The sequence below is a fragment of the Sceloporus occidentalis genome, unplaced genomic scaffold (assembly GCF_023333645.1).
Source record: "Sceloporus occidentalis isolate IW3139 unplaced genomic scaffold, rSceOcc1.0.p SCAF_10, whole genome shotgun sequence".
NCBI lineage: Eukaryota > Metazoa > Chordata > Lepidosauria > Squamata > Phrynosomatidae > Sceloporus > Sceloporus occidentalis.
Window position 1 is genome coordinate 19,301,644 of NW_028316990.1, and position 25,723 is coordinate 19,327,366.

The 25,723-nt window shown below is 42.0% G+C and overlaps 2 protein-coding genes across 2 annotated transcripts; one reads left to right on the forward strand and one right to left on the reverse strand.

Moving 5' to 3' along the window:
* The first annotated feature begins 117 nt into the window (after positions 1-117).
* Positions 118-4,173, forward strand: LOC149306028 (putative RNA polymerase II nuclear localization protein SLC7A6OS). Its single transcript, XM_089476929.1, has 5 exons — positions 118-336; positions 801-1,130; positions 2,027-2,230; positions 2,756-2,873; positions 3,539-4,173. Exons 1-5 carry the CDS (start codon positions 142-144, stop codon positions 3,661-3,663), a joined length of 972 nt encoding a protein of 323 aa, XP_089333055.1. The 5' UTR covers positions 118-141; the 3' UTR covers positions 3,664-4,173.
* Positions 4,174-7,198: 3,025 nt separating this feature from the next.
* On the reverse strand, positions 7,199-24,654 carry LOC149306029 (Y+L amino acid transporter 2-like). The gene is made up of 10 exons (XM_089476928.1): positions 24,618-24,654; positions 20,977-21,546; positions 18,426-18,551; positions 14,999-15,143; positions 14,017-14,140; positions 9,825-9,928; positions 9,184-9,280; positions 8,348-8,497; positions 7,698-7,881; positions 7,199-7,290 (listed from the first exon to the last, which is right to left on the reverse strand). Exons 2-10 carry the CDS (start codon positions 21,503-21,505, stop codon positions 7,199-7,201), a joined length of 1,551 nt encoding a protein of 516 aa, XP_089333054.1. The 5' UTR covers positions 21,506-21,546; positions 24,618-24,654.
* Between the last annotated feature and the right edge of the window lie 1,069 nt (positions 24,655-25,723).

Below are 25,723 nucleotides of genomic sequence, written 5' to 3' on the forward strand. Positions count from 1 at the left end.
ACAATGTTACGTGAATCAGGGGCGGAGCTTAGGTCGAGAAGTCTCGATCAATCCCAGTCAAGGGGCGTGGTTTGGGTGTGTGAAAAGCTCTGCGCGCGTCTCTTTCCCATCATTCCTTGCGCGCGGCCTGGTCCGGTTGCCATGGAGAGCGCGGCGGTGCTCCGCGTGAAGAGGAAACGGCGCGGGGCATTGCCGCCGGCGGAGGCTTTAGTCTTGGCCTGTAAGCGGCTCCGGAGCGAGGAAGGAGGAGGAGAAGAAGGAGCCGCCGCTTCGGCCGGAGGAGAGGATGGAGTGGAGGAGAAGCTGTTCAAGCTCGTGGCCACCGTGGCCTCGGAGGTGAGGCTTGGGCCCCTGTGGGACTTCAATTCCCAGAAGCTACAGTCAGTCATGCTCGATGTTCAGGAATTCTGGGAGTTGTAGTTCATTCCCTGCAGCTTCCATCCATTGCTGTGTCCTATTCTCTGGAGCAGCAGAAAACAAGCTTGCTCCATCCTCAAGATGCCACCCCTTAGCCTTCCCTTCTGCAGCCTAGACATACAGGGAACCGTCCAATTAAAAGCAATGGCCTTTCAGCCGAGGCTGAGAGAGTGTGACTTGCCCAGGGTCACCCAGTGGCTTTCCATTGTCTGAACCAGGATTCGAATCCTGGTCTCTGTAGAGTCACAGTCCAACACACAAAGCACTACGCCACACAAAAAGAAGAGCGATTCAACACGAATCGCAGCGGAGGTTGCTGTCCGTTCGGTTTTGAGACTGAACATATATTATTATTATTGTTGTTGTTGTTGTCTTTGTTTTAGGAAGAGCCAGTCCAGAAGTACGTTCGTGACGCCATCGCCAAAGACAGAGCGGCCCAGCTCCTGCGGCCTTCCTTAGGAAGCGCCCAGAGAGTCGCCGAGGACCTCCGCTCTTCAAAGAGGGCCAGAAGGCAAGAAAGCCGCTACCGACTGGTTGCCAGCCATCGCCCAGATTTCGCAGACGGAGAAAGCGCTGCCGGCGATACAAACGGGGACGGCGGCCGCTTGGACTCCAGAGCCAAAAATGACGCTTCTCCGTTGGGTTCATGTGGCGAATTCCAGTTGTTTGATATCGTACAAGAAGACGATGGGGAGAAAGACCTCAATTTGCAGGTTGCTCCTGGGCTCTGAGTGGTTCTTTCTGTGTTCATAATCCTCAAACCCAATCTGAACCTTTCAATGGGCCCAAACAGACAGGCCAAAATAAAGCTGCTTTGGGTCACTTTGGAGATATGCTGTTTAAATGACACATGCATCTTAAGAGGCCAGAAGCTGCGCCAAAGCTGCGCTCCTGTTTTTAGGATTGGAACATGGCTTTGGTGTGGCTTCTGGACTCTTAGGACGCATGCATCATTTAAGCAGCATACCTCCAAAGTGACCCGAAGCAGCTTTATTTTGGCCTGTCTGTTTGGGCCCATTGTTACTGTTCCTTTATGCGGTGGCCTGGATGGATTGACTGTCAAGTATTAATGCTCTGTACGTTTTCTCTTGGCTCACCACTAGATGCCAGCATTTGGACACAGTGCTGAATAATAATAGTTTTGAAAAGCACATTTCGGCATAGGTTTTCTGGGGCTAGAGGTCATCTTGCCAGGTGTATGGAGTGTTATCTTCATGGATACAGAAAAGGCAAATAGTTCAAAAGGGCATGAAATGCAAGAGGTACAGCCTGTGACACTGCAGCTGTGTCTCTTCTGATTTTAAATGCTGTTTGTGCTGACATGAAGCCAGAATGGCAACTGGCAAGTGAGCATCATGTTCCCTAGTGCAGCTCCAGCAGTGTAATGAAGCATGTCTTTAAAATACGATTGTGGTCCACAAAGGTTTGTTCTCCTTGAGGAGATTCACCTTTCGGTAGGAAAGTACCAACTGTTTATTTGTTTGTGGTGTTCAACTGCATAGAAACTAACTTGGTAGAAGATTTTAAACTATATCCCATATTAATATCACTGTTGCTTGTTTTAATGGACTCTGTGCTCCATGACAATAATGCTGCTTCAATCTCACAGAAGCCAGATGACCCAGATGTGATTCTGTGCAATGCTGTGGAGATGATTCGTCAGCGTTTAACGGTGTCTGACAGTAATAAAGAAGAAGAGCACAGCTCAAAAGAAGGGGAGTATGTTTACGATATCTACTATATGGAAACGGCATCCCTGGGATGGATTGAAAACATTCTGTCTGTACAACCCTATACTCAGGACTGTGAACTGGTAAGCAAGTTGCAAGGTTAGAAGTGGTGAAAGCATGGGAAACACTGGAAGGTCTTTCTAGCCAAATAGAATGTGGTCCTTAGCATTATTTAGAAAGAAATCTGGATGCCTTTTGTTGTTTAGTTTTGCATATTCAGGAGTTAAGTGATTGCTCAGACAGGTGCCTTTCTGGAAATCTTTATCCGTGGGGAATGTGCCTAAATGAATAGCAGGCTCAAGTAGAGACTATTGGGGTGTCAGGGACATTGCTGCTCCGTGGCAAGCAGACACACATAAAAGAAAAAGGAATTGATAAGGAGTTTGACTGTTCACATTCATCAGCAATCCCTGGGTTGATGATTTCCAGTGGTAGCCAAAATGGTGACTAAGGCTTCCAAAATGGCTTCCAACAACCCTCCCAAGTTTGGTAGATGCAAAATAATACACTGCAAGGATCCATCATGCTCTCTCTTTTTTCCTTTTGATTTATTGCTTGATATGTGGGGCTTTCTTTCTTTGAGAATGACTTTTAATATTGGCATGCAGGTGGATGAAGAGCGCATCTCAGAAGAGATATATGATGATGAGGATGATGAAAACAATGAGGATAACTGGCGCAATGACTACCCAGATGAAGATGACTTTCTTCCTGATGAAGATAAAGGTGGTATTGCTACCTTGGTTAATAATGTTAGCAAGTAGTATTTGCTTCACCAGATCCCTTCTGATCTGAGAAGCCAAGCAGGGTTAGTACTTGTATGGGAGACAGCCAACGAGTACCAGTTGCTGTAGGCTCTATTTCGGAGGGAAGAACTGGTAATACCACCTCTGAGGAGCCCTTGCCTAAGAAAACCCTCTGAAAACCAAAGGGTCACTGTTAAGTCAACAGGCAGCATGAAGGCACATACACACACGTGTTTCAATTAGATATAAACAAGGATGTGATAGGCACATGCCATAAATATGTTTTTTGCCACAATACTGTTAGTATTGTTTGCTAGTTTTAAGTTGTGGCCAGACTCTTGTTTATGAATACGTATTGCAAGGTTGGGGAAACTTCCAGAGGGTTTCTGGACTCCAGTTTCCATTAGTTCCATGGAGCATGTTCAGTGACCAGAGCCATGCTAAGTGGCTATCAGTGATGGTCACCATTGGCCATCAATGATATGGGGAGCTGACATTCAGTATTTGAAGGGCCACAGATTCCCAGTCCCTGAAGTAGTAGGGAAAAAGGTTGAAATCAAGACATCCATAAAATGCCAGAAATAACCAATAATCATAATTTGTAAAACCTTTGCTATATGGTATCAAATTTCTGTTTTCCTCTAGAATCCGAGAATGGGAGCATCAGTGATGAAGACCATGGCTATATCAGGAGAACATGGGAGAAATATCAGGCCGATGCCTTACGAGAGTTTGAGTATGATGGGTTGGAAGACCTGGATTCGGAGTAACTCACTATGCTCTTAGGGCCTAAGAGACTCATTCAGTGACAAGGCCTTCATAGTTGATGGCATCACAACCTTGCCAGTTGCGTTTCTTATGTATATTGAATATTGCCTCTCTCTCTTATGAAAGCCTTGGTAAAAGTGGTCAGTTCCACTGTAAGGAGATTCTAAAACTGAATAACGTTGTTTGTGTACTGTATCTTTGAGTTCGGCAAATGGGAAACTTTGCATTGTTGAAATGATTGAAACCTGCTTCTGAAATTAAAGGGCATTTGAAGAAGATCTTAAAAGACCATCTGAAACTATTCAGCTTAGATACAACAAAACTAGAAGTGCTTCGAAAGCACAAGTCTCCTGTTCTACACGGATCTTCTGTGGATTAAAAGAGACTCTGGCTTATAATGCATGGACCTTTGCACTTTAGTATTACTGGAGTCCCAAGTAATACAAGGGTTTTGGTAAACTTGGGATGTGTAAATAAAATTAAAAAAAGGTTTTATTCAGCTGCCTTCTTGGTTTTTTGCCCCTGTTTATTGGATTGTTCCACTAGTGACTTTAAAAAGACTTCTCAAGTTTCAGATGAATTATAGAACAGGTGTTTGTCTGTTCTTTTTCTGTCTTTCTAGAAGCTACAGGTACAAATAGTTAATCTGACTTTTATCTAGAACTTGGGTTAACAACATAATCAGATATTTTGGATTATAACAGTTCTACTCATTATGACCAATATCAAAGGATTCTAGGATTTAGAGTCCACAAAACAGCTGGAGAACACCAGTTTGCATACCCTTGTCTTAATCCTATACTGTACTTATCTGTTCAGAAGCTTAACACAGTGGGATTTAATTCATTAGTAAAAGCATGTAGGATTGCAGCCATAGCACTGTTGAAAATGTTCAGACCTTGCCACATCAAGCGCTGTGCCAAAGAACAAAAAGCAACTTCTCAGCAATATTACAACATTTTTGTTCACTAATTTAGAGATTCTTAGCCTGGGGTCCATGGATGGATGAACTTCAAGAGCTCCATGAATCAGGTGCTGCTGCTGTTTTTCTTTTGTGTCGATGGGAAGTGTACTGGCATCCTAACTATCGGTCTCTCTTTTCCAGTTTATTGTATGTTGGTGTGGTGAACGAAATACGACATCCTTCACAGATAAAGGAGGCGCGCCATCAGCTTCTGATTGTTTTATTCCCACACAGTGGAAGTTCAATTTCCTCCCCATGTACACCCAAAAGTTCCTGTATACACTGAAATGGTATAAAAGCCAACTGGACAGATCAGGTACTATCAATAAAGTCCATTATAAAACAAATACATGTTAACAGCAGATCGGAGTGTTGCAATGCTCAACAGGAAAACTTCACAAGAAGTGCCAGTTCCATACAGTGAAGTGAAATAAAATGGTTGCCAGGATTGTGTCTTGTATTTTCCAACAAGTCACTACTTTTACTTCAGTGTATACCAGGCTAAAACCTAATTACGAAGCATTTGGATAGACTGAAGCTGTGATACACATTAAAGGTATGAACGGAACAAGCCAAGGGTGCAAAGACTAAAAACAATTATTTTGGATTTCCAACCATTTCAAAATAAATAAATACACTAATTTCATCTATAACAAAGTACTGAAAACTAGTGCAGGCCACTTTCCCCTTTTCTCCAAATCACATCTCGTTAAGGTAGCTAGAATTCCTTTAATCTGAGCCCAAAGTGGGCCATTTGAATGTATAGATTAAATACATTTTCCTTAGGCAATGGCTATATAGTTACCCGGCTTGGAGGGCTATGCGCTGCAGTTTGTAAACTGGTATCTAAGCCATGTCAAGTTCTGTGGTCATTTTTAAACATATGAAACGGAGGTATGATTGGTTTGACTAACCATGCAAAAATGACCAGCGACTGCTTATGAAAAGAGAGGTCTTCCAAACAAAACCCTTTTGGTGTTTGCCTCTGGAATCACATTAAATGCGGAGGAAGCACTTTCAGATGCTAAGCAGGAGACAGACTCAAAGCAGCAATGTCTATGGGGACAAAGATAATTACTCCCCAGCCTAGCAACCTCCCAGCTTGTCCCTTTGCACACTGCAGCATTATTATTATTATTATTATTATTATTATTATTATTATTTGTTTATTTATTTATTTATTTAACTTTATCTTGCATGCCTTCAGGAGCAAGACAAACGGCAAAGAGAGAAACACAGCCAGCGACTACTGTCAAGAAGCAAGGCCTGCCTGCCTCTTTGGGACAAATTGTATAGACTATGCCAGGAGAGCACCTTCTCAGAGTCTGGACAGAACAGCTTTTCTGATGCAAAGTTACTTCCATAGCCTGGCACAGCGAATATGACAGCACCAACCAGGAATCGTGTTTATTCTCACAAGGCAAGACTACCACAAGCCAAAACCACAGGATGGACGGAGAAGCTGGACTCAGGTCTGAGTCACTTGTCGGCAGAGTCCTTACATTGGCCAACCTCTGCCTGTATTGTCAAGGAATGCTGCACTGCAGAGACCCACGGATATGCTGATCCGACACACAACTGGCTTTTTGATCCAACACCCACTTCATGTGGGTAAGGTAAACCACACTGGAAACCAAACGTGGCAAAGGGACAAGCTGGCATCTGTAACAGTAAGTAATATACAAAAATTCGAATCATCACCCCCTCACCCACAAACACAGTTTTCCAAGGCAGAGTTTAAAAATGCATAGTGCAACCTTTTCTCACTTCTTTGCACCAAAGAACTCGGGTAAACAAAAGCTGTGCAAACCTTTTGTTCATGAACTCGGCACAAAAGATTTGTGAGTGGTTTCTTGATATCTTTTGTTGTTTATCCACTTAACAAACAGGCACATGAAAAGGAAATAAGCATCAGTTTTCGACTTAAAACAATCAAAAAGTTGGGGGAAAGGCCAAATCCACCATTCTCTGTCCTGACACACATCATTTAGTGTTTTGCTCTGGAGCACTCCTTTAAAAAAATTGACCAGCATTTCCTTTAACAGAAAACATATACCTTGAATACACCTAATTAAGAAAAGCTACCTGATTTCATGTGATTGAAGGATGTGACAGCAATAATGTTAGAACATTACTTGACATCCAGTATGCGTTTTCTTTGGGCGAAAAGACAGTCGAGTCTCATGTGTCACGCTTGACCCTTTGAATGCGCTAGATTGTCATGAGGGTCAGGCCACACTTCACACAAACAGCAGAACGCTTGTTGAATAGAGAAATGATTGTTGCCTTTTACACTCCAGCAGTTAGGAACTGAGAATCTGTTGCCACGATTCTTTGAAATCCACTGAATCTGATACCTGAGTGCTTCTCTTAAGACACTCTTGTTTCGTTGCTTTAAAAAAAATTGTCATTTTTAGATGAAAACCATGAGTTTTATATGCCTGAGAAGACTGGCCTTTGCAAAATAAAATAAAAATCCCCAAGATCATGACACAGTATGATCTTGCAAGAATCCCAGTTTAAAAAGAGGTCCACAATTCAGCGGTGCCTTCTGTGAGCCACTTTTGCATCTTTTATATAGACTTGGATTCTCGTTGTTCTTCAAGACTATCCATTTCTGTCAAAACACAGTAACAAAGCAGTTGAGTCGCACGGGTAACAGCACCTACAGAAAAGAGAAAATCATAATTAGACAACTACTAATGCAATACCAATTCAAAATTGAATGGCTCACAGAAACTAGACAGAGTTGGGTGAAGTATAAAGCTATTTTCAAACAGATGTAAACTGCTGTTGCCCGCCAGGTGTGTTGCACTAGAAATCTCATCATTCCCAGACAAGTGGATAGTGATGGGATCTATAGTCCAATATATCTGAAGGGTGTTGGATTTAACCCCTTTGCAGAGTTTTATATTTGGGGGAAAGGTCTACTTGTAGGTTTATTATACAGACACACAATAAGGGGAGAAATATTTTTAGTAGGGCTGTCGCTTGGCTAGGACATGATCCAGAGTTGCAGTTTTTGTGAACATTGTTCTGTTTTTCATAACTGAAGCCCTTCAAAATCCTTACCTAAGATTTTGCTGACAATGGGAGGTCTTTTGGAAACAGGCAAAGAGACTCCCATGAAGTAGACTGGGATCCCAGAGAGCGCAATGCCAACGCCAATCAGGGAGTTAATGGTGTCGCTATAGAGCGGCACAACCACCAGGAAAACGGAGCATATACAGAAGACTATTGGGAAAAAGAGGCTCAGCTGTAAGAGAGGAAACGTGTATGATGAATGAGTAATTAGGATGAAGAATCACAACTCTTACTCTAATATAAGCTTATGATCCTTCTCCAGAAGCATTTTCTTCCAATCTAACAATTTCATTAGGCATAAATATTGCAACAGACTAGAGTTGAGATCAAGACTGTAATGCAAATCTCTGCACTCGCTTTACACTTTGATATACAACCGTTGAATTGAACGGCAACGTTGCACAACTGAATGCACAACCAAATGGGCTTGCTCTTGCAAAGGCATATCTGCTGATCAAATGCAGATATTCTGCATTGGGCAACAGTGTCCAATGCCTAAGATAGGGGAACTCATACATGTCTAATAAATTACCACAAAGACTCCCGCCTGAGACTTGGTTGTGACATTCACCTCCGATAGAACTGGTGCAACACATCTTAAGGTACATTATTTCTATATAAACAACTGTTCTACTCACTTTGAGGGGCCTGTATCGATCAGGCTGCTTCCACCGGAGGTAGAGTTGTCCAGCAATTGACAGTCCCACAAAGAACCAGTAGCTGAAACTGAAGTAGTTAATAAGCTGGAAGACATCTTCTACAGTCAAGTATATGAGGGACATAGTACACTGAAAAATAACAGAATGCCATGAACATCTTCAAGAGAGGAATTTCCCCCATTTCTGTGTCACTAACCATTATTTGCTTTTATTGTGTGTTACAACATCATATCTTCTAAAACAGAAGCTATCTAGAGAGGACTTGCTTTCATAGACCAGATTACAATTTTCCAACCTACTTAAAAGCATTGACTTTAACATAGCTATGCACAATTCCTATCAACAAAGGCCACCTCTGTAATGGCCCCACAATAACAATGTCTATCCCTCTCATAGCTGCACCTTTATACACACATGTATAAAAGAAATGACTACTGGCTTTGTCTATGTGTTGACATTATTATTCTGTCATTTACAATTTACTTTGTATACAATGTCCAGCATTCATGGATGTGAAAAGGCAGCATAATTTTTACTTGAATCTAATTTTGGCTGGTATTCGATAACCAGACGATAAGCAAGTAGAAGTTTATTTCAATTTATGTTTTGGGAAAAGAATGGGTTGCAAATATCCTATCCGCTCACTCCATCATCCCCATTAAAAGGGCTTCACGGTTGTGGAAAAACAACACTCCTGTATTTCATCATATGTACAAAAGTTACTACTGGAAATGTGTGTCCACTTTCCCCATTAGATTCCATGCTGTGGAGCAGAGTGTCATATCTTTACAGAACAGCTTCTATAGGTCACTTACATTGAAGAGAAGCGCTGGGACTGGTGTAAACCTCCCTATATGGATCATTGACAAGAGATCCGGCAGATGACCCTCCCGGGATCCTACAAAGAACAGCCTACAAAAAGAAATGCAAGTCTACAGTTACATCGCATCTGATCTGAAGCTAAGAACCACATCTAAGATATCCTTTCATAATTTATTTTATCAACAAGGCAAGGCTGGTTTGTGTGGTCTGAAGCAATAACCAGAATTGAAGATAGCTGGGGGGCTTTCTACATATCTGTGAAATTTTCATGCATCATACAATCACTTTGTCTTCCTTTTATACAAAAGGAAAGTAAAATGATGCAATGCAATTGGCTTTGTTGGATTAGCAGAAATGGTCATGTAGGAAAGACCTACAGAAAAAGAAAGTTTATGCCCCATGTACTTTTATTATAAATATGCCACAAAGAATTGGTTTGCTTCTTGACTATATCCTAAGAACTTAGGACAAAACCAAAATGTGAAATATAGAAACCAGGTATATACAGATCGTGTGGACCTTCAAACTTTGTTCAAAATTCAAAGACACAATTTATATTTTGATTCTCCCCCTCCTCTCTCCTTTGGAAAGTTTCATCCTTCAGTAAGATAGACTGAAATTAGAAATGCTTTACCTAGAAGATGCTAAAATAGATGCATTGAGTCCGCCAAAACAAGACAAGGCTACAGCAATTGGGATTGTCCAGCTGAAAATGCCAAATACCTGCTCTGCAAATGTCTGGTTAAGAATAAAAAAACAAGAGAAAAGGAGGAAAATTAGAAATATTCTGAAATACGTACCCAAACACACCAAGAGGTTGTCTCTGCAAAAGGTTAACGTTCAAGAAATAGTATCACTGAATAAGCAAATTAGTAGTAGTTCTGGGAAACATTTCTGTCTGGCTCTAAGGTTCAGATCAGGACAAAGTGAATTTCAGAGATCAATTCAGTTCAATTTACTGTTCAGAAAACCTCAGGTTATAAAGAATTATGAATAGATTCTGCAAACTCTATTGCTGTATGATTCAGCTTTTCTTCTCCACTTAGCCAATATACTGAATCACAAATTATAAAGATTGTCATAAACTGGCTCCAGGAGAAGATGAAATTAAAAGGTTTGAAGCTTGGCTTTGAGATGCTTAGCATAAGGAAAGAACTACTTGCATATATGAAGGCTTCACATATATGCTCTCTTGCGACTATGTTTTATAGCTGCGCCCTTCATTGTGGTCTTTATTGTCCTGATGATCTTCCTTATTATTTTACTGCTTCAGTGCCGCCCAAGTCATTTGGCAAAGATTTAAAGGTTTCATCACCAGGAGAAAATGTATTGCATTCCTGATCACAGAGGTGAGAGGTGGCTTTCCAGTATATCAATAGGTTTGATGATACAGATTAAAATAATAGTGTCATGTCATTGTTCTCCAGACAGAGAACATGAGGAACAAGCAGATTTATACTGTTATGTCTTCTGTCACTGCTCTGGAACCAAAGCATTGCTCTGGAACCGTGGCTCTGGAACCATTATGTGCAATGCACAATTTTAAAGCAACAACAAAAATCAAAGCAAACTAAAACTGGCACACTCTGAGATGAAGGTTGAAATAGAGGATCAGCTTTTCAAAATGTGTTTGCTTCCATCCCTACCCTGAAGCAATTCAGCCCTTCCCTATACTTCTGTTCTTATCATGCGTTTATATTACAATAGCACTGATGCAATTTGCAAATCTGAGGGCCTCATGTCTCAGAGATTAAAAGAAGACTTGAAAATGGACTTGAAAATGAAGACTGGATTGATGTCATGAAAAGAAAGGAGGGGAGAAGCTGGTCCAGAAAGAGGAAGAGGAGGAGGACTGTGCGCTCTTGAGAGTGGCATCCAAGTGGCAAGCCATAAGTACATCTGCAATGCCACACTATTGGAAGAAGATCAAGTCTAATTGTCATTAAACATTTCACATATACTCAAGCCTGCAAAGGTTAAAAATAAAAGAGTTATCACCAGCTACTATTTCCTTTGGTAGACCAGTGAATTCCAGATGGTACATCACTGTATGTACTAGATCATGTACCATGATATGGCAATATGTGGGTGCCAAGTGTAGATGTCTTTACTTCTAAGTGTGGGATCTCAAGCGGTTCTTGAAAGAAACCAAGCATTCTTTGTTCACAATGTGTAAAAAGGAAAAAGGTTGGGAACCACCAGCCTGTGATTTTAATCAAAATACTGCCATCCTTAATCAACTATGTTTAATGAATTCCTGGAAACCACTTTTAACCAGAACGCCGGTTAGAGACAATACAAAATTTGGTTGTACAAGGTCAGTCAATAAAAAATATGCTGTTGTATAAGGTCAGACAATACAACAATCTGTTGTGTAAGCCTCCACCCAAAATCATCCTAAGCGGCAATATACTTCTCTTCTTTATCACAGATCAACTCCCAAGCAAGTCAACAAAGGTGCTGTGAGTCACCTGGACTGTTTGGATTAATTTTGTTAAGGCATGTAGCTGCTGCAATGTGATCCTTTCTCTCGCAGCCAGGTATCTATTGAATCAAAAGGAGTATGTTTCTCTTTTTATGGCGTTATGGCGTTGTTCTGCCTCGGAACCACATTTCGGCCATCGCCACATTGCTTTCTATATTGCAAATTATAAAAAATGTTGTACAAAGGTGGAAACTGATAATCTGCAAGTCTAAGGTTTTATACTCCTTTTTTCTTTCTTTTGCCATGTAATAAAAGAAACCAAATCCCCATTGCAGTGTAATCCCAAAACTCAGTGAACATCCACAGAACACACTGACAAATATAGGTTCAATGCAGTTATGGGCAGCTCAACATATACAAGTAATGGATACAGAGGTGAAGTTCTCCTGTCAGATAGGTACTTCCAGGTGTAAAATAATAATAATAATAATAATAATAATAATTATTATTATTATTATTATTATTATTATTATTATTATTATTAGTGTCTTGTCTCTCCCTGTATTGGATCGAAGCTACATACATACTGGAACTTCCAAAGCAAGGAGTCTCAAACAGCCACAAAGGAATGGCAGAAAAGCATATTAATCTTGCCACATAAAATGAAAGCAATGGAGCCATCAAAAAGTGCATTGTCTGTATGATGCAGACAGAGAAAAACAACTCCAGGAAAGCATGCACCAAATGCGCTGAATTAAATCCATGGTTAAGCATGCCAAAAGGGTAGTAGTCAACCCTGTCTTCGTTTTTCCAGATTCTGAATTCAAAGTGCTCTCCAAAACTATAATGCAACCAAGAGCCTGGCTGTCTCTGTTGCAAAAGATGTACCTGTTCTTTCTACAGACAAGGGAATCACTGACAACAAAACTATATGAAGGGAGAATAAATAACAATCTGGGGTGATCTATGGGCCTACCTGACAGTATTTATTACAGAGGCATTTAGTCCATCATAATAGGAGAAAACCACTACTATTTGGACGATCGGTTTCATAAGATTCAGAGCCTCTTCTGAGCAAGCCTAAAGAGCAAGAAGCATCATAAAAAAATTGTATCGTTTAAAACGTATTTGACTAGTCCAGGAATGCAATGTTTCATGAACCGTGACCAGAAAGTAGTTAAAAATGGAGTAAGTGGATTAATAAAGAAATCTGGCTAAGTTTAAAGCCCCCATAACCTTTCTAATTAGAAAGATTAAATCAGAAATAACCACAAACAGCTGCAAATTTCCCCTTAACCGCATCTGAAGTCACCAGGCAGATATTAATGAAACAGGAATGGAGGGGCAAGGTGCCAGGAGCTTCTAACTGGGCATTTGAGACCAAAACACTCACATTTGGGATGCTGTAGCACATTAATCTCACCATTAAATAGCTCAAGTCGCTTATTGTACAGATGTGTGACAATGAACATACATGGAGCCCTAAATCAGAGCTAGAGTCTTTCACAATTCTTTTGGTTTCCTATTCGGTGCAAAGGACAGAGAAAGGGGCACCGAGTTCAGAGCCAGTTCTGCGGAATTGGTGAGATGCAACAGACTGTTGAGCTTTAACCTGGGAAGCCGAGGCTAAGATCCTTGTGCAACTCTTTACATGGTCTTGAACAAATAAATGCCTTTCAGCCGGATCTACTTCAGAAAGCTGAAAAAGCAACTTGCCGTTCAGAATTCCTCCAAGGACGAATGGGATGCAAACATAGCTAGCTAAGTAAAATTTACCCTAGCCAGGTGAACAGATTTGGAGCACTGCACCTCTTTGAAAGGCATAAGATCCCTTTGTATTCCTGAAGATAGTTTGTTTCACTCCAGGATCAGTAGTTCTCACTCTCTGGCCATCCAGATGTTTTGAACATCAACTTACAGAATCTCTAGCTTTGCTACCTAAGGCTTCTTGGAGTTGAAGGGTCAAGAATCTAAAGGACCAAAGATTGAGAAACACTGCTATGGACTATAGGTGACAATTCACTTCGATGGAAATAATTACTCGATTCCCACTAGACAGGAACAGTAAGAAGTCAGTAAAGTAAAAATGTGGCCCAACTTCTAAAACGTATACTGAGTGAGCAGAATAAAAGGCCATACCACTCAGGATGGAATATCTTGAAAGAGAACTGCAAACCCCATACACATAGGTGCTATACTGCTAGCACAAGTAACTCTGCACTTGCAGATATGCACACTATGCACAGGAGCTGAACCTTCAGTTGCGTATTCAGGTAGTATACCAAGAGGCCACAAGGACAAATAGGCTATCGGTTGCATAAATGAAAATAAAACAGAGTTCCTTTAGCGTTATAGTGAATTTAGGCCAAACCCTGAAAAATTATAGCGATCTCCGACTTACCACAGCCACTGCATCACTAGAAAGCACAGCATTAATGTCCAGCACCGTATAGTAAGCTATATTGGTCATAACGTAGATAATGGTCACAATCGGCATAGAAACGGCAATCGCTAGAGGCAGGTTCCTGGTTAAATAAAAACCATTGATGGTTAAAAGACTCCGTTAATACGTCTGGGAAAATGTTAAATGTCAACGTACTTTCATAATGTAAAATTAATTTCCAAGTAAGGGATCACTAGTCATGAATGACAGGTATGTTCCATACCCTCCAACTGTCCCAATTTGTTAAGGACAGTCCTGATTAATCCTCTATTGTCCCACTGTTTCATCTGCTTTTAAAATGTCCCAAGTTTTGCTCTCCTTTTCTCACTTTCCCCTTTTGGACTTCAGTTTACTTCCATTACTGCAAACTGAGTGCCAAAATAATTTGCACCCAATTAATTCACCGCCTTGAGTCTCTTTATTGGGAGTAAGATGGGATATAAGACATAATAATAATAATAATAATAATAATAATAATAATAATAATAATAATTCAGAGGAGAGGGGGAGAGGGGCTACAATTTTGCCTTGTCTCAGTAGAGTCAAGCAAATGCAAACTGCTGCAGCAACTCCTGGCTTGTGTTTTTTTGCTTATTAATAATGTTTGCCATCTTGACCACACTTTGATATTACTTGACCATGTGTTTTCAGTTCCATCTATGAAATATTGCAGTGTCTGATGCCCTGCTTTTCAGCCTTGCAAGATAGACACTATGTGAGTTTTGCTGCAACCAGACAAGCTCTCCTTAACAAGCCTCTTCTAAGCTTTATAACCCTGTTGTTTGTCCTTTAGACTGTTAGGCATCGGAGTTGTTAGCAAAAGCATGAAATGTTTCTTCAGCTACTGAGACCAAGTCTTCTGTCAACTGGGGACAAGTGTTTCCCCGCAAACTCTTCTGGAGTACTTGAGACAAATGTAATGATACTTCGGGAAACTTACCTCTCGGGGTTTTTTATTTCTTCGGTTACATAGTTGAGGGTGTCCCAACCTGAGTATGAGAACAGGGCAGAGTAAAGTGCAAGAGAGATGCCCCCGAGGTTCCAAGACGATCCCTCAAAAGAGTCCTGAAAGTGTTGTGAGTATCCTGTGTGCAAAGGAAAAGCAGCAAAATGAATACATAACAAGACGAAACGGTTTGTTCTGGCAACTTGACTTCAGAATAAACCAAGAAGAAATACCAAACTGCATTATTTCCGCAGTGCAGATGAAGCCCGCATTTCTCTCTAACCCATACTTTTGCCTTGCTTAACATAAGAGTCCTACTCAGTACTTGGTGTCATTGCAGTACTAATACAAGTATTGTCCTAATCTGGATGTTTTTCTTATGGATAAGTTCATTTGATTTCCACTTAACAGGATACTTTGCTTGGAAGGAAACGTATTAAAACCACAATTGCAAAACAACATCCTGGGTCTGTTCAGTCTTGAAATGAAATTAAGTCAGGATGCTCCCATGGCAACCTGGAGCAAATTTGATTTTCTTGATAGTTCAGGTACAAAAATATACTCAAAATGACTTCACCCACAGCTCCTTGGGGTCACTATAATTTATATTGTCATTGTCCAATTCATGGGTAGGAATTGTGTAGTCCTGAAGATGTTGCTGGACTATAACTCCCATCATTTCTCACCTTTGGTTATGTTAGCTAAAGCTGATGGGAGCTGCATTCCAATGACATCTGGAGGGCTGCATGGTTCCAGCCATCCAGTCTGGTTTGCACAATTTACAAACTAAATTTTGGCTTTAACTTTGAAAATCTTTAGTCCGCATTATTGAAATATCTCACCTACGACACGGACTATAATCAATTCCGTTTAATACATTTAATCGATCAAATGACTTAAAGGCACACAACAACCAAGAACTGAGAATAGCAACCAAATTATGATAGAAAAAAACCAAATGATACTAAAAGCTAAACTTGTATTGTCAGAAAATACACCTTTTGTTGTGACCGTATATCATTCTGCAAAGGCCTGATACACGAAGAAAGAAACGGTATATAATCCTTCTTTTAAAAAAGCAATAGCAAAAGATAGGCATGGTTTTTTAAAAACTGCCTTTTCAGCACAGTGGAAATGAAATGCAGGCTTCCTATGTTCTCAAGTCAGCATATTAAGGAAGCTTCCAAAACAAACAGGAATCAAAGGTTGGTTGTTTTTTTCCCCCTTTCTTTTTCTCTGGAAAATAAAGGGGGAAAACTCCTGATAAATATACAATAGCTAGGATACTATAACTCAGGGGAAAAACAAGCCAGCCGGCCCAGCTGTTCTGCAGTGAACAATAAGCGAGTAAAATATGATTGAAGGAGGAAATGCATTCGGCATTTAGGTGCAACCTTGTCAATTGTTTGCATACAGCAGTCATACAGACTCAATTCAAAGACTGTTAGCTGTGAGGTCAAACTAGTGTTAAAACAAACGTAGCGCACTTTATAAGATATACCTAGGGCTCTGGGCCAGACCAAACGTGAAATTAATTGTATGAAAGCACCAGATGACATGCATTCTTTTAATGTAAACAGGCTTTACAGGGAGCAGGAGCAAGGCCTTAAGTAAACTGTTGTTCAGTTTTGGAAATGTTGTAATTTGATAACCATGTGAACGTACTGTAGACAGCATGAAGACACACATATATAGAAATAATAATAATAATAATAATAATAATAATAATTATTATTATTATTATTATTATTATTATTATTATTATTTATACACTCGTCCCTCCACATTTGTTGGGGTTAGGGACACAGGACCCCCATGAATGTGGAAAACCGCAAATAATAAAAATACTGGTTTTAGCCGAGAGAACACTCCTCTAGGAATCTCTTAAGTCCTCCAGTGCAACTCTATGGTCAACATCTGCCATTCATAGAATCATAGAATCGTAGAGTTGGAAGAGACTACATGAGCCATCCAGTCCAACCCCCTTCTGCCATGCAGGAACTCTCAATCAAAGCATCCCCGACAGATGGCCATCCAGCCTCTGTTTGAAGACCTCTAAGGAAGGAGACTCCACTACACTTCAAGGGAGTTTGTTCCACTGTCGAACAGCCCTTACTGTCAGGAAGTTCCTCCTAATGTTGAGGTGGAATCTCTTTTCTTGGAGCTTGCATCCATTGCTCCGGGTCCTAGTCTCTGGAGCAGCAGAAAACAAGCTTGCTCCCTGCTCAATATGACATCCCTTCAAATATTTAAACAGGGCTATCATATCACCTCTTAACCTTCTCTTCTCCAGGCTAAACATCCCCAGCTCCCTAAGTCGTTCCTCATAGGACATGGTTTCCAGACCTTTCACCGTTTTAGTCGCTCTCCTTTGGACACGCTCCAGTTTCTCAATGACCTTTTTTAATTGTGGTGCCCAGAACTGGACACAGTATTCCAGGTGGGGCCTGACCAGAGCAGAATAGAGTGGCACTATTACTTCCCTGGATCTAGACACTATACTTCTATTGATGCAGCCTAAAATCGCATTGGCCTTTTTAGCTGCCGCATCGCACTGTTGACTCATGTTCAACTTGTGGTCTACTTGGACTCCTAGATCCCTTTCACATGTAGTTTCATTCAGCCAGGTGTCCCCCATCCTATATCTGTGCTTTTCATTTTTCCGCCCTAAGTGCAGTACCTTACATTTCTCCGTGTTGAATTTCATTTTGTTAGCTTTGGCCCAGTTTTCTAGTCTGTTCAGGTCATTTTGAAGCTTGATCCTGTCCTCTGGAGTATTAGCTACTCCTCCTAATTTGGTGTCATCTGCAAATTTGATAAGTATTCCCCCAATTTTGTTGACCATTGACCATAGAGTTGCGTTGGAGGAGCTACAAAGGCCTAATGGAGGGTTCTCGCTAGGAATCTCTAGGTCCTTCAGTGCAACCTTTGGTTAAAGTTGACCATAGAGTTGCATTGGAGGACCTCACGTATTAATAAAATCCATGAATAGTCAAATCCGCAAATGTCAAAGCCACAAATGTGGAGGGACGAGTGTATACACATCCTACAAAGACTCACAAAGGAAGTCCCCAGCTGTGCAAAGGGCATCTCTTAAGCAAATAACTGATTTGGATTATGAACAAAAATAATGGATTTATTCTCTGAAGATGGCAAAGCCACAGATGCTGGTGAAACGTCAGGAAGAAACTATTCTAGAACATGGCCACACAGCCCAAAACTCCCCCACAAAAAACGATGGATGCCGGCCATGAAAGCCTTCGACTCCACATTAAAAATAATGGACATTATTTCATTGAAGATGCATAGCCAATTGTACTTATGCTGCAAGTAAATAATATTAGGAACTGCTCCATAGCTATGCTCCAACTGCCCTATAGCTAAGTCTACCATTCTCTATCCCTGAAGCTATCCGTCTTACCCTGGCATAGTTTAACAATTCCTGTTACGATGATGACAATGAGGGCAATGACTTTGGCATAGGTGAATGCATCCTGCACCCTTGTTCCCCATTTCACGTAGGCACAGTTTATAAACGTTAAGAGACCTAGGAGACAAAAAGGGAAGCAAGGCAAATATTAGCACTGGTTTGTTTTTGTCCTTTTCAAGCAAGCACTGGCTTGAATTTCTATGCCGTGCCAGAATTAACATGTCACAACTACAGATCAGTGCAAAAGAAAGATCAACAGGCTAGATATGCAGAACAGGAGTTCATACTCTGTAATCCAACAAGCAAGTGTTTTGTTTGCTATTTCACGTGTTCTTAGTTGATGTGTGTATTAATACTACAGAATGCAATGCAAAATCAAACTGTTTTTCCTTCTACCAAACTGAATGCTTAGGGTTGTGAGACTAAAAACTGGAGAGGGTTCCTATACCTGTAATGGTTGTATAGAAGAGGATATCTCAGCAATTGTTGACTGTCACACAAGCAGATAACATGCAACATCTGGCAAAATTACATCTTCTGCACAACCATTAAAATTACAGGCGCCGTCTCCGGTTTCTGCTCTGGCAACCCTTCATGTTTCAGTTTTTTCTAAAGAACGCAGTACATTTTTTTGTACAACCTTCACATACACATATACAAATATATTATGAAAGTTTCATCAAAATCCTAAGAGCAACAAAACTTACCGAGTGTCCCATACTTTCTGAACAATCCCACATACAACCCATTAAATGAATGAAGCATGGCTATTACGGCACAGCTTTCATCCACAATCTGGACAGCGCTTGGAAATGTTACTTTTCGGACTCCACATGAAAACTACAGTAGAAACGGTAGCCTTTCCAGTCTTTGAAAATGAGGACATAGACCGATACAAAGCAACCTTTTCAAGTGGACTGCTTGAATGGCCGCTTAACATAGTACCATGCCCTGCAGCACAAGCTGTTTCTGCTAAGCCAGAGCTATTTTAACAGGATACACTAGACACATCGGAAATATCTTATGACAACAAGGAGAACTTATGAAACTTCTCAGTAAACAAGACTATGATGAAATCTTTCCTCTGCATTTGTTTATTGGTTGTTATGCAACTCTGCATCCAGAACTACTTTGCCCTACCTAGCTCCTCAGACCAGTGGGCAGGAAAAAGTGACTCGAACCCGCTTTTTCCAAAAGCAGTTACAAACCCTGCTGTCTGCACCGGCTGCTCCCAAGACAGCATGAATGCGCATGGCTGGATGTCAAGCCACGCCACTGGGTAGGTTTTATTGTTGGTTCTCCACCATGCATGCGCACCAGCACACAAACACCACCAGTGACTGCCTGCTGGCAAGATGCTATCCATCCCATTGGATGTCCCTTCTTGAATGGGCACACAGTCGCACCTGCATTCCTCCACTGGTCCAAGGCATCAGAGCATCAGTGTGCCCTTTAAAACATTGACAAAGACTTCCCCCCTATATGGCCCCTTCACCCCATGTCCTCTCTTGGACTGTCTAGTTTGTGTATCCTGTATGTATATCCATTGGAGGTGTCACAGTTTCACTTTATTACATTGCTGCTCCAACCACTTGGGTACAGCGGCTCCGTTCTTTGTTAATGTGTTAATAAAGTTCCGGACCCCCCTCCCATAAGGGAAATTTCGTATACGCTTGAGCCCCATTAAAGCCAGTGGGGCTTATGCCCGCAGCGGCACGCAGTGGCGTGCACCATGGGCACATGCGTCATTACTCTTCCCGGTGTATGGCGCCACTTCTTCCAGCACAACGTCCAACGCATGCTGGAAGCCACACAAGGTGCACCCACATTATGGTGCGGGCACACTGTATGCAGCTTTAGGGTTAGGATGGATGACTCCTTCAGAATCACTCTCACGTTGGGGTCTTCATATGCAGGATCGAAGGTGTGCATTTTCTGGGCTAAGACAGAATATCCCAGGTTCTTTTTGCTCCGGGTTTTAGCCCTAGAATGGGGCTTCAATCCGGTTTCTGTCCACTTTGGAGGTGTGCATCATCTCAACACCCCACCTTCAAAGTGGTTTGAAACTTTAGTTTTTTGTGGGTTTGTTCAGGCTACGTGACCATGTTCTAGCAGAGTTTATTCCTGACGTCTGTGGCTGTCATCTTCAGAGAATGCTGGCGCGGAAGAGAATGGTGTGTGTGTGTGTATGGAGTGATTTCCATGTTAATCTGTGTTGTCCTGGGTCTGAAACCTCTTTATTTGCCCCACGTGTTTCACCCTCCATGAGATGAAGCTTGTACCCTGAACTGAAAATTACTTATAAACCTCAAACCCATACAAACCTACAAGGATGCTAAGATCCAGACTAAAGCTATATCTTGTATGCTGTAGGAATGAGAAAAGGGTCTCTCCTAAGGATCTGAAGGCTCATATAGGGAGAGAGCGGTCTGTCAGTTACCCTGGACCTAAACCATATAGGGCCTAACATTTTCACCACAGGCTTCAGATCTAACATTTATTTCAAGCCCAACAACATATTTCATTTTCATAAAATACTTACATATACAAGCCGCTGCGATCAGACGGCAAGCAGCATATGGAGGCTGGCAGGAAGGGAAGACCGGCTGCACTATGTAGTTGGCGAACGTTATTGCAATAATGGCTTGGCTGGTTGGCTCAATGATGAGCAAAGACGTCCAAAGGCGTATAAAGGCAATGAAGCTCCCAAAGGCCTCCAAAATATACGCGTAACTGGCTCCCGACTTTGTGATAGTGGTTCCGAGTTCAGCATAGCAGAGAGCACCAAAGACGGAAAAAATCCCCCCAATGGCCCAAATCACGAGCGACAATCCGTAGGAGGTGCTGTAGTAAAGGACCCCTTTGGGGGAAACAAAGATACCTGAACCGATCATGTTTCCTACTATTAGGCTGATCCCATTGAGGAGGGAGATTTCTTTTTTCAGCTGCATGGTCCCATGGCTTTCTTCACTTGTTTGTCCATTACTGCTGTGGTTGTTTCGGTCAGCCTCCTTGACCGAGTGATAGTCGGTCAGGGAATTCAGAGCCGAAAAGTTCTCCGTCTCCTCCATCACGATATCAGCATGTATCCACCATCAACGCCAATTCTGAGCTACAACAAAAGATGAAGGTAGAGTTACGAACCACTAATTTACTCATGACGTAACTTGTTATTTGGTATGAAAGGTGGGATTCAATGACCCATATGGCTATGAATGTTGCACTGGTATCTCACAGGTTGATTTTACAAATTAAAAACCATCAGTTTCTAATCCACTCCGCATCTCCAACCCCCATCTCTCCATTTCCAGGCCTAGAAAAGAACTTTCTCCAAGATTTTGGAGAGTACCTGCCATTCAAAAGTGACAATAATGACTCAAAGAATGAGAGAGAGAGACTATGGGAGCAGCTCCATACGTTTGGCTTCGGAGACGTCACAAATAAGGCACTTCACGCGTAACTTCTTCTGACATCTGAAATTATGTCAGTGTTGAAAAATGCTTAGGGAGCGACTGACTGGGGTCCCACTATAAAAGCGTAAACAGAAAAAGAATTTAGAGAGCTGTAATCCTGCGATGTGTGGTTTAGATTTTGATATAGATATAAATAACCTGTTTAGTTAAATCTCACTTATTTTAAGAATGCCCTTTTGTATCCCTACAGTACTCTCCTCCGAACGGCGCGCTCTTACACAATCCGCATTCAGATCACGCTGCATATTCAGGTCATGAATAACCAACCAGCTCCGTTTTTACTTCATTCCAGGCATCCAAGGGAGAAAGCATCCAATTAGTCCGCCACAATTAATTCTATGGGATTAAGGACCTGTCCAGGCAACCCAGACATTTACACTTATTGCCAGAACCCAGACGTTTAAACGTATTGCCAGGTTAGTTCATGGATATTAGTCCACTTGGAATCTCAGGGCTTCGTATCTTTTTTATTATTTTAATGTAGCGTTTTTTAAGAAAGTAATGAGTAGCATAAAGAAATCTTGATGTCCCAGTTAAGCAAATACACACACACACACACACACACACACACACACACAAAAACCACTGCTAACTTATGGCTGCAAACAGCATGAGTTTTCCAAAAACAATTTCCAATGTTGACTCCAAACAATGGTAATTACAATTGTTCTTTTTTGTAATGCTGTCCCATTCATTTCACTAGGTCTCTGCTAAGAATGACTCAATTTGCACCCAGCTGACCAATTCTAATAGATCAGAATGCGGTTTCTCTCTCTAAATATAGTCAGGTTACTGAGAAAATTATAACAAATTCATACCTTTGAAAGAATATTTCGATATCAAAAGTGCTTTTTGCCCTATCAAAGCTCAGGATCATGAAGCAAGAGGAGTGACAACATGTTTCCAAGTTGTACATTTATGGAGGTAATCTGGAAATAGCCCATTATTTAGCTGTTGGTCTATGGTTGGGTAGATCTGGGTTCAAGTCCTTACCTGTCATGATCCAGGGTTGATTTTGTTTTTCAAAGACTGTTTTCATTTAAACTGGGTTTTAAAGTTTAAAACCATGTGCTTTTTCATAAACAGTGATGCAACTGACCTTAAATAACCTGCACATGGGCAGGCAAACCCTATAGAGAATTCCTAAACTGTATCAGTGACCTTACCGGATACATTAATCTCAATCCAGCTGTTATGAATGGGATTAAAAAGGATTCATATTAGCGTTGGTTTACCATCGATCAATTGATCCAATAGGCCTGCAGTAGCTGGATTTGGGACATTTGAGTTAAAGAAGGTTTTCCATTCGGTTGTCAAATCATAGGCCCAAAACACACTGCAGAAATAATCCACTTTCAGACCGCTTTAACTTCCCTGGCTCAATGTTTGGAAACTGTGGGAGCTGTAGTTTTGTAGACATTGTGCCTTCTCTATCAGAGAGCTCTGGTGCTACAATAAACTATAGTTCCCAGGATTTCCTAGCATTGAGGCAGGGCAGTTCAAGTGGTCTCAAACTGGGTTATTTCTGCAGTGCGTTTTGACCCAACATGCAACCAATACATCCATTGTTATTTTTAGCAGCTGTCAGGCAAGTTACACTCTTCACAAGTAACTTGATCTCTCCAATGCCTTTGCCTCCCAAACAATGAAGAACAGAGCAAGTGTCAGTTGCAGCATTGCTGTCCCTGGATGACCATCTCTCTCTCTCTTATAGATCTCCATTACAAGCCCTGCCACATTCTTCCTTTTTCCAGGAAAGAAAACAAGCAGAAGACATAGTTCAGGGCACAGCAGCCCATAGGGAATCATAGGGGAACATTTGTCCATAAGGAAACATTACAGATGACTGGCCCATAGAGAATCCTTGCCCATAGAGAAACATAAGGGAATACTTACCCATAGGGAAACACAGGAGAATACCTGTCCATATGGAAACATAGGGGAGTAGTTGCCCAAAACGAAACATTGCAGAATACTTGCCCATAGAGAAGAATAGAATCCTTGCCCATAAGGAAACATAGAGGAATGCTTGCCCATAGAGAAACACAGGAGAATACTTGTCCATGGAGAAATATAGGGGAATACTCGCCCCTAGGGAAACATAAGGGAATACTTGCCCATAAGGAAAGACAGGGGAATACTTGCCCATAGAGAATCATTGGGGAATGCTTCCCAGTAGAGAAACATAGGGGAATACTTGCCAACAGGGAAACATAGGATACTTGCTCATAGAGAAACATAGGAGAACACATGTCCATAGGGAAACATAGAGGAATACTTGCCCATAAAGAATAATAGGGGAATCCTTGCCTATAGGGAAATAGAGGAGAATACTTGCCCATAGAGAAGAATAGAATCCTTGCCCATAAGGAAACATAGAGGAATCCTTGCCTATAGGGAATAATAGGGGCATACTTGCCCATAGGGAAGCATAGGGGAAACCTGGGCCAGTGGGTCCCCAATGGGTCAGTCTGGTGTGTCTCTGGGCCAGTGGTCCTTTCAGGGATGTAGCCAGGATTTTAGGAAGGGGGAGTCCAGACTAAGTGCCACCATTATAATGGGGCTTGGATGTGGTGGCACAGCAGCACACACCATTCATTTTTCTAATGGAAGGGGGGGGGGTCCGGACCCCAAGATCCCCCCCCCCCTTGGCTACGTCCCTGGTCCTTTGTCTGAGCCCTTCCTTCCTTCCTTCCCTGGAGAGGCTCACCTTCCCTCCTCTCTCTCTGTCTTCTTGGGGCTCCTTCTTCTTCTTCCTTCTGGGGCCCCAGGAGGAGGAGGAGGAGGAGGAGGAGGAAGAGGGATGCTGCTGGAGCCGGGCAGCCCCTGCCTGAGACCGAGGCGTGCCTGCCTTGTTTGTCCCGGAGAAGCAGGAGGACTGGAGGAAGGCAGCAGGCCTGGCTGTGGCTGAGTCAGTCTGCTCCTCCTTCGGGGGAGGTTCAGCCAAGACTAGACTGCAGCCTTGGAGGAGGAGGAGGAGGGCTCTGCTTTGGGCTGGCTGCTTTCAAAGGCACAAGGAGAGGAGGAGGAGGATCCTGTTGGTGCTGCAGGACACACTGTGGAAATAACCCGCTTTGAAGCCGCTTTCACTGCCCTGGCTCAATGCTGGGGATGTATAGTTCGCTCTGGGTGCTTTTTATTGTTTTGGCACAGCATTGGAAAGAAGCATCTCTGGTCCAAGTGCTAGGGATATGTAGTTTTGATGTGTTTTTTGGGGAGGCAAGCAGGCATAGCGTTGGAGAGAAGCATCCCAGGTCCAAGACACACTGCAGAAATGATCCGGTTTGAGGCCACTTGAACTGCCCTTGGGATGTGTAGTTTTGCTGTGGCCCCAGGGTGCTTCTCTCTTTTTTTGGTTGGGAATCAAGCAGGCATCACATTTGGGAGAACTATCCCTGGTTCAAGACACACTGCAGAGATAATCCGGTTTGAGTCCACTTCAGTGCTAGGGGTGAATCTTGGGATGTGTAGTTTGCTATGGCCCTAGGGTGGTCTTTTTTGGTTTGGGATGTGAGCAGACATAACACTGAAATAACAAAATAAGATTTATTACGGTCCACGACCCGCACAAAACAACCCAATACAGCACAATATCATGCAATGTCCAGTAGAACATTGGAGAGAAGCACTGTATCTGCGGTCCAAGGCACGCTGCAGAACTGTTTCAGCTTCAGGCTGCTTTAACTGCCCTTGGGATGTGTAGTTTTGCCATGGCCCCAGGGCGCTTGACATGAAAATGCAGATGCCAGCCACATCTGAAGATGCCAAGGCCACAGACGCTGCTGGCAAAACGTCAGGTAGAAACTCTTCTAGAAC

Excerpts from the sequence above, each read along its gene's own strand:
- LOC149306029 (XM_089476928.1), bottom strand. The coding sequence starts at position 21,505 with ATGGAGGAGACGGAGAACTTTTCGGCTCTGAATTCCCTGACCGACTAT. Across the intron at positions 15,144-18,425 it reads AATTGTTAAACTATGCCAGG|GATACTCACAACACTTTCAG; the intron begins GTAAGACGGATA and ends CTTTGCACACAG. Across the intron at positions 8,498-9,183 it reads TCCCAGCGCTTCTCTTCAAT|TGTACTATGTCCCTCATATA; the intron begins GTAAGTGACCTA and ends GTTATTTTTCAG.
- LOC149306028 (XM_089476929.1), top strand. The coding sequence starts at position 142 with ATGGAGAGCGCGGCGGTGCTCCGCGTGAAGAGGAAACGGCGCGGGGCA. Across the intron at positions 337-800 it reads TGGCCACCGTGGCCTCGGAG|GAAGAGCCAGTCCAGAAGTA; the intron begins GTGAGGCTTGGG and ends TCTTTGTTTTAG. Across the intron at positions 2,874-3,538 it reads TCTTCCTGATGAAGATAAAG|AATCCGAGAATGGGAGCATC; the intron begins GTGGTATTGCTA and ends GTTTTCCTCTAG.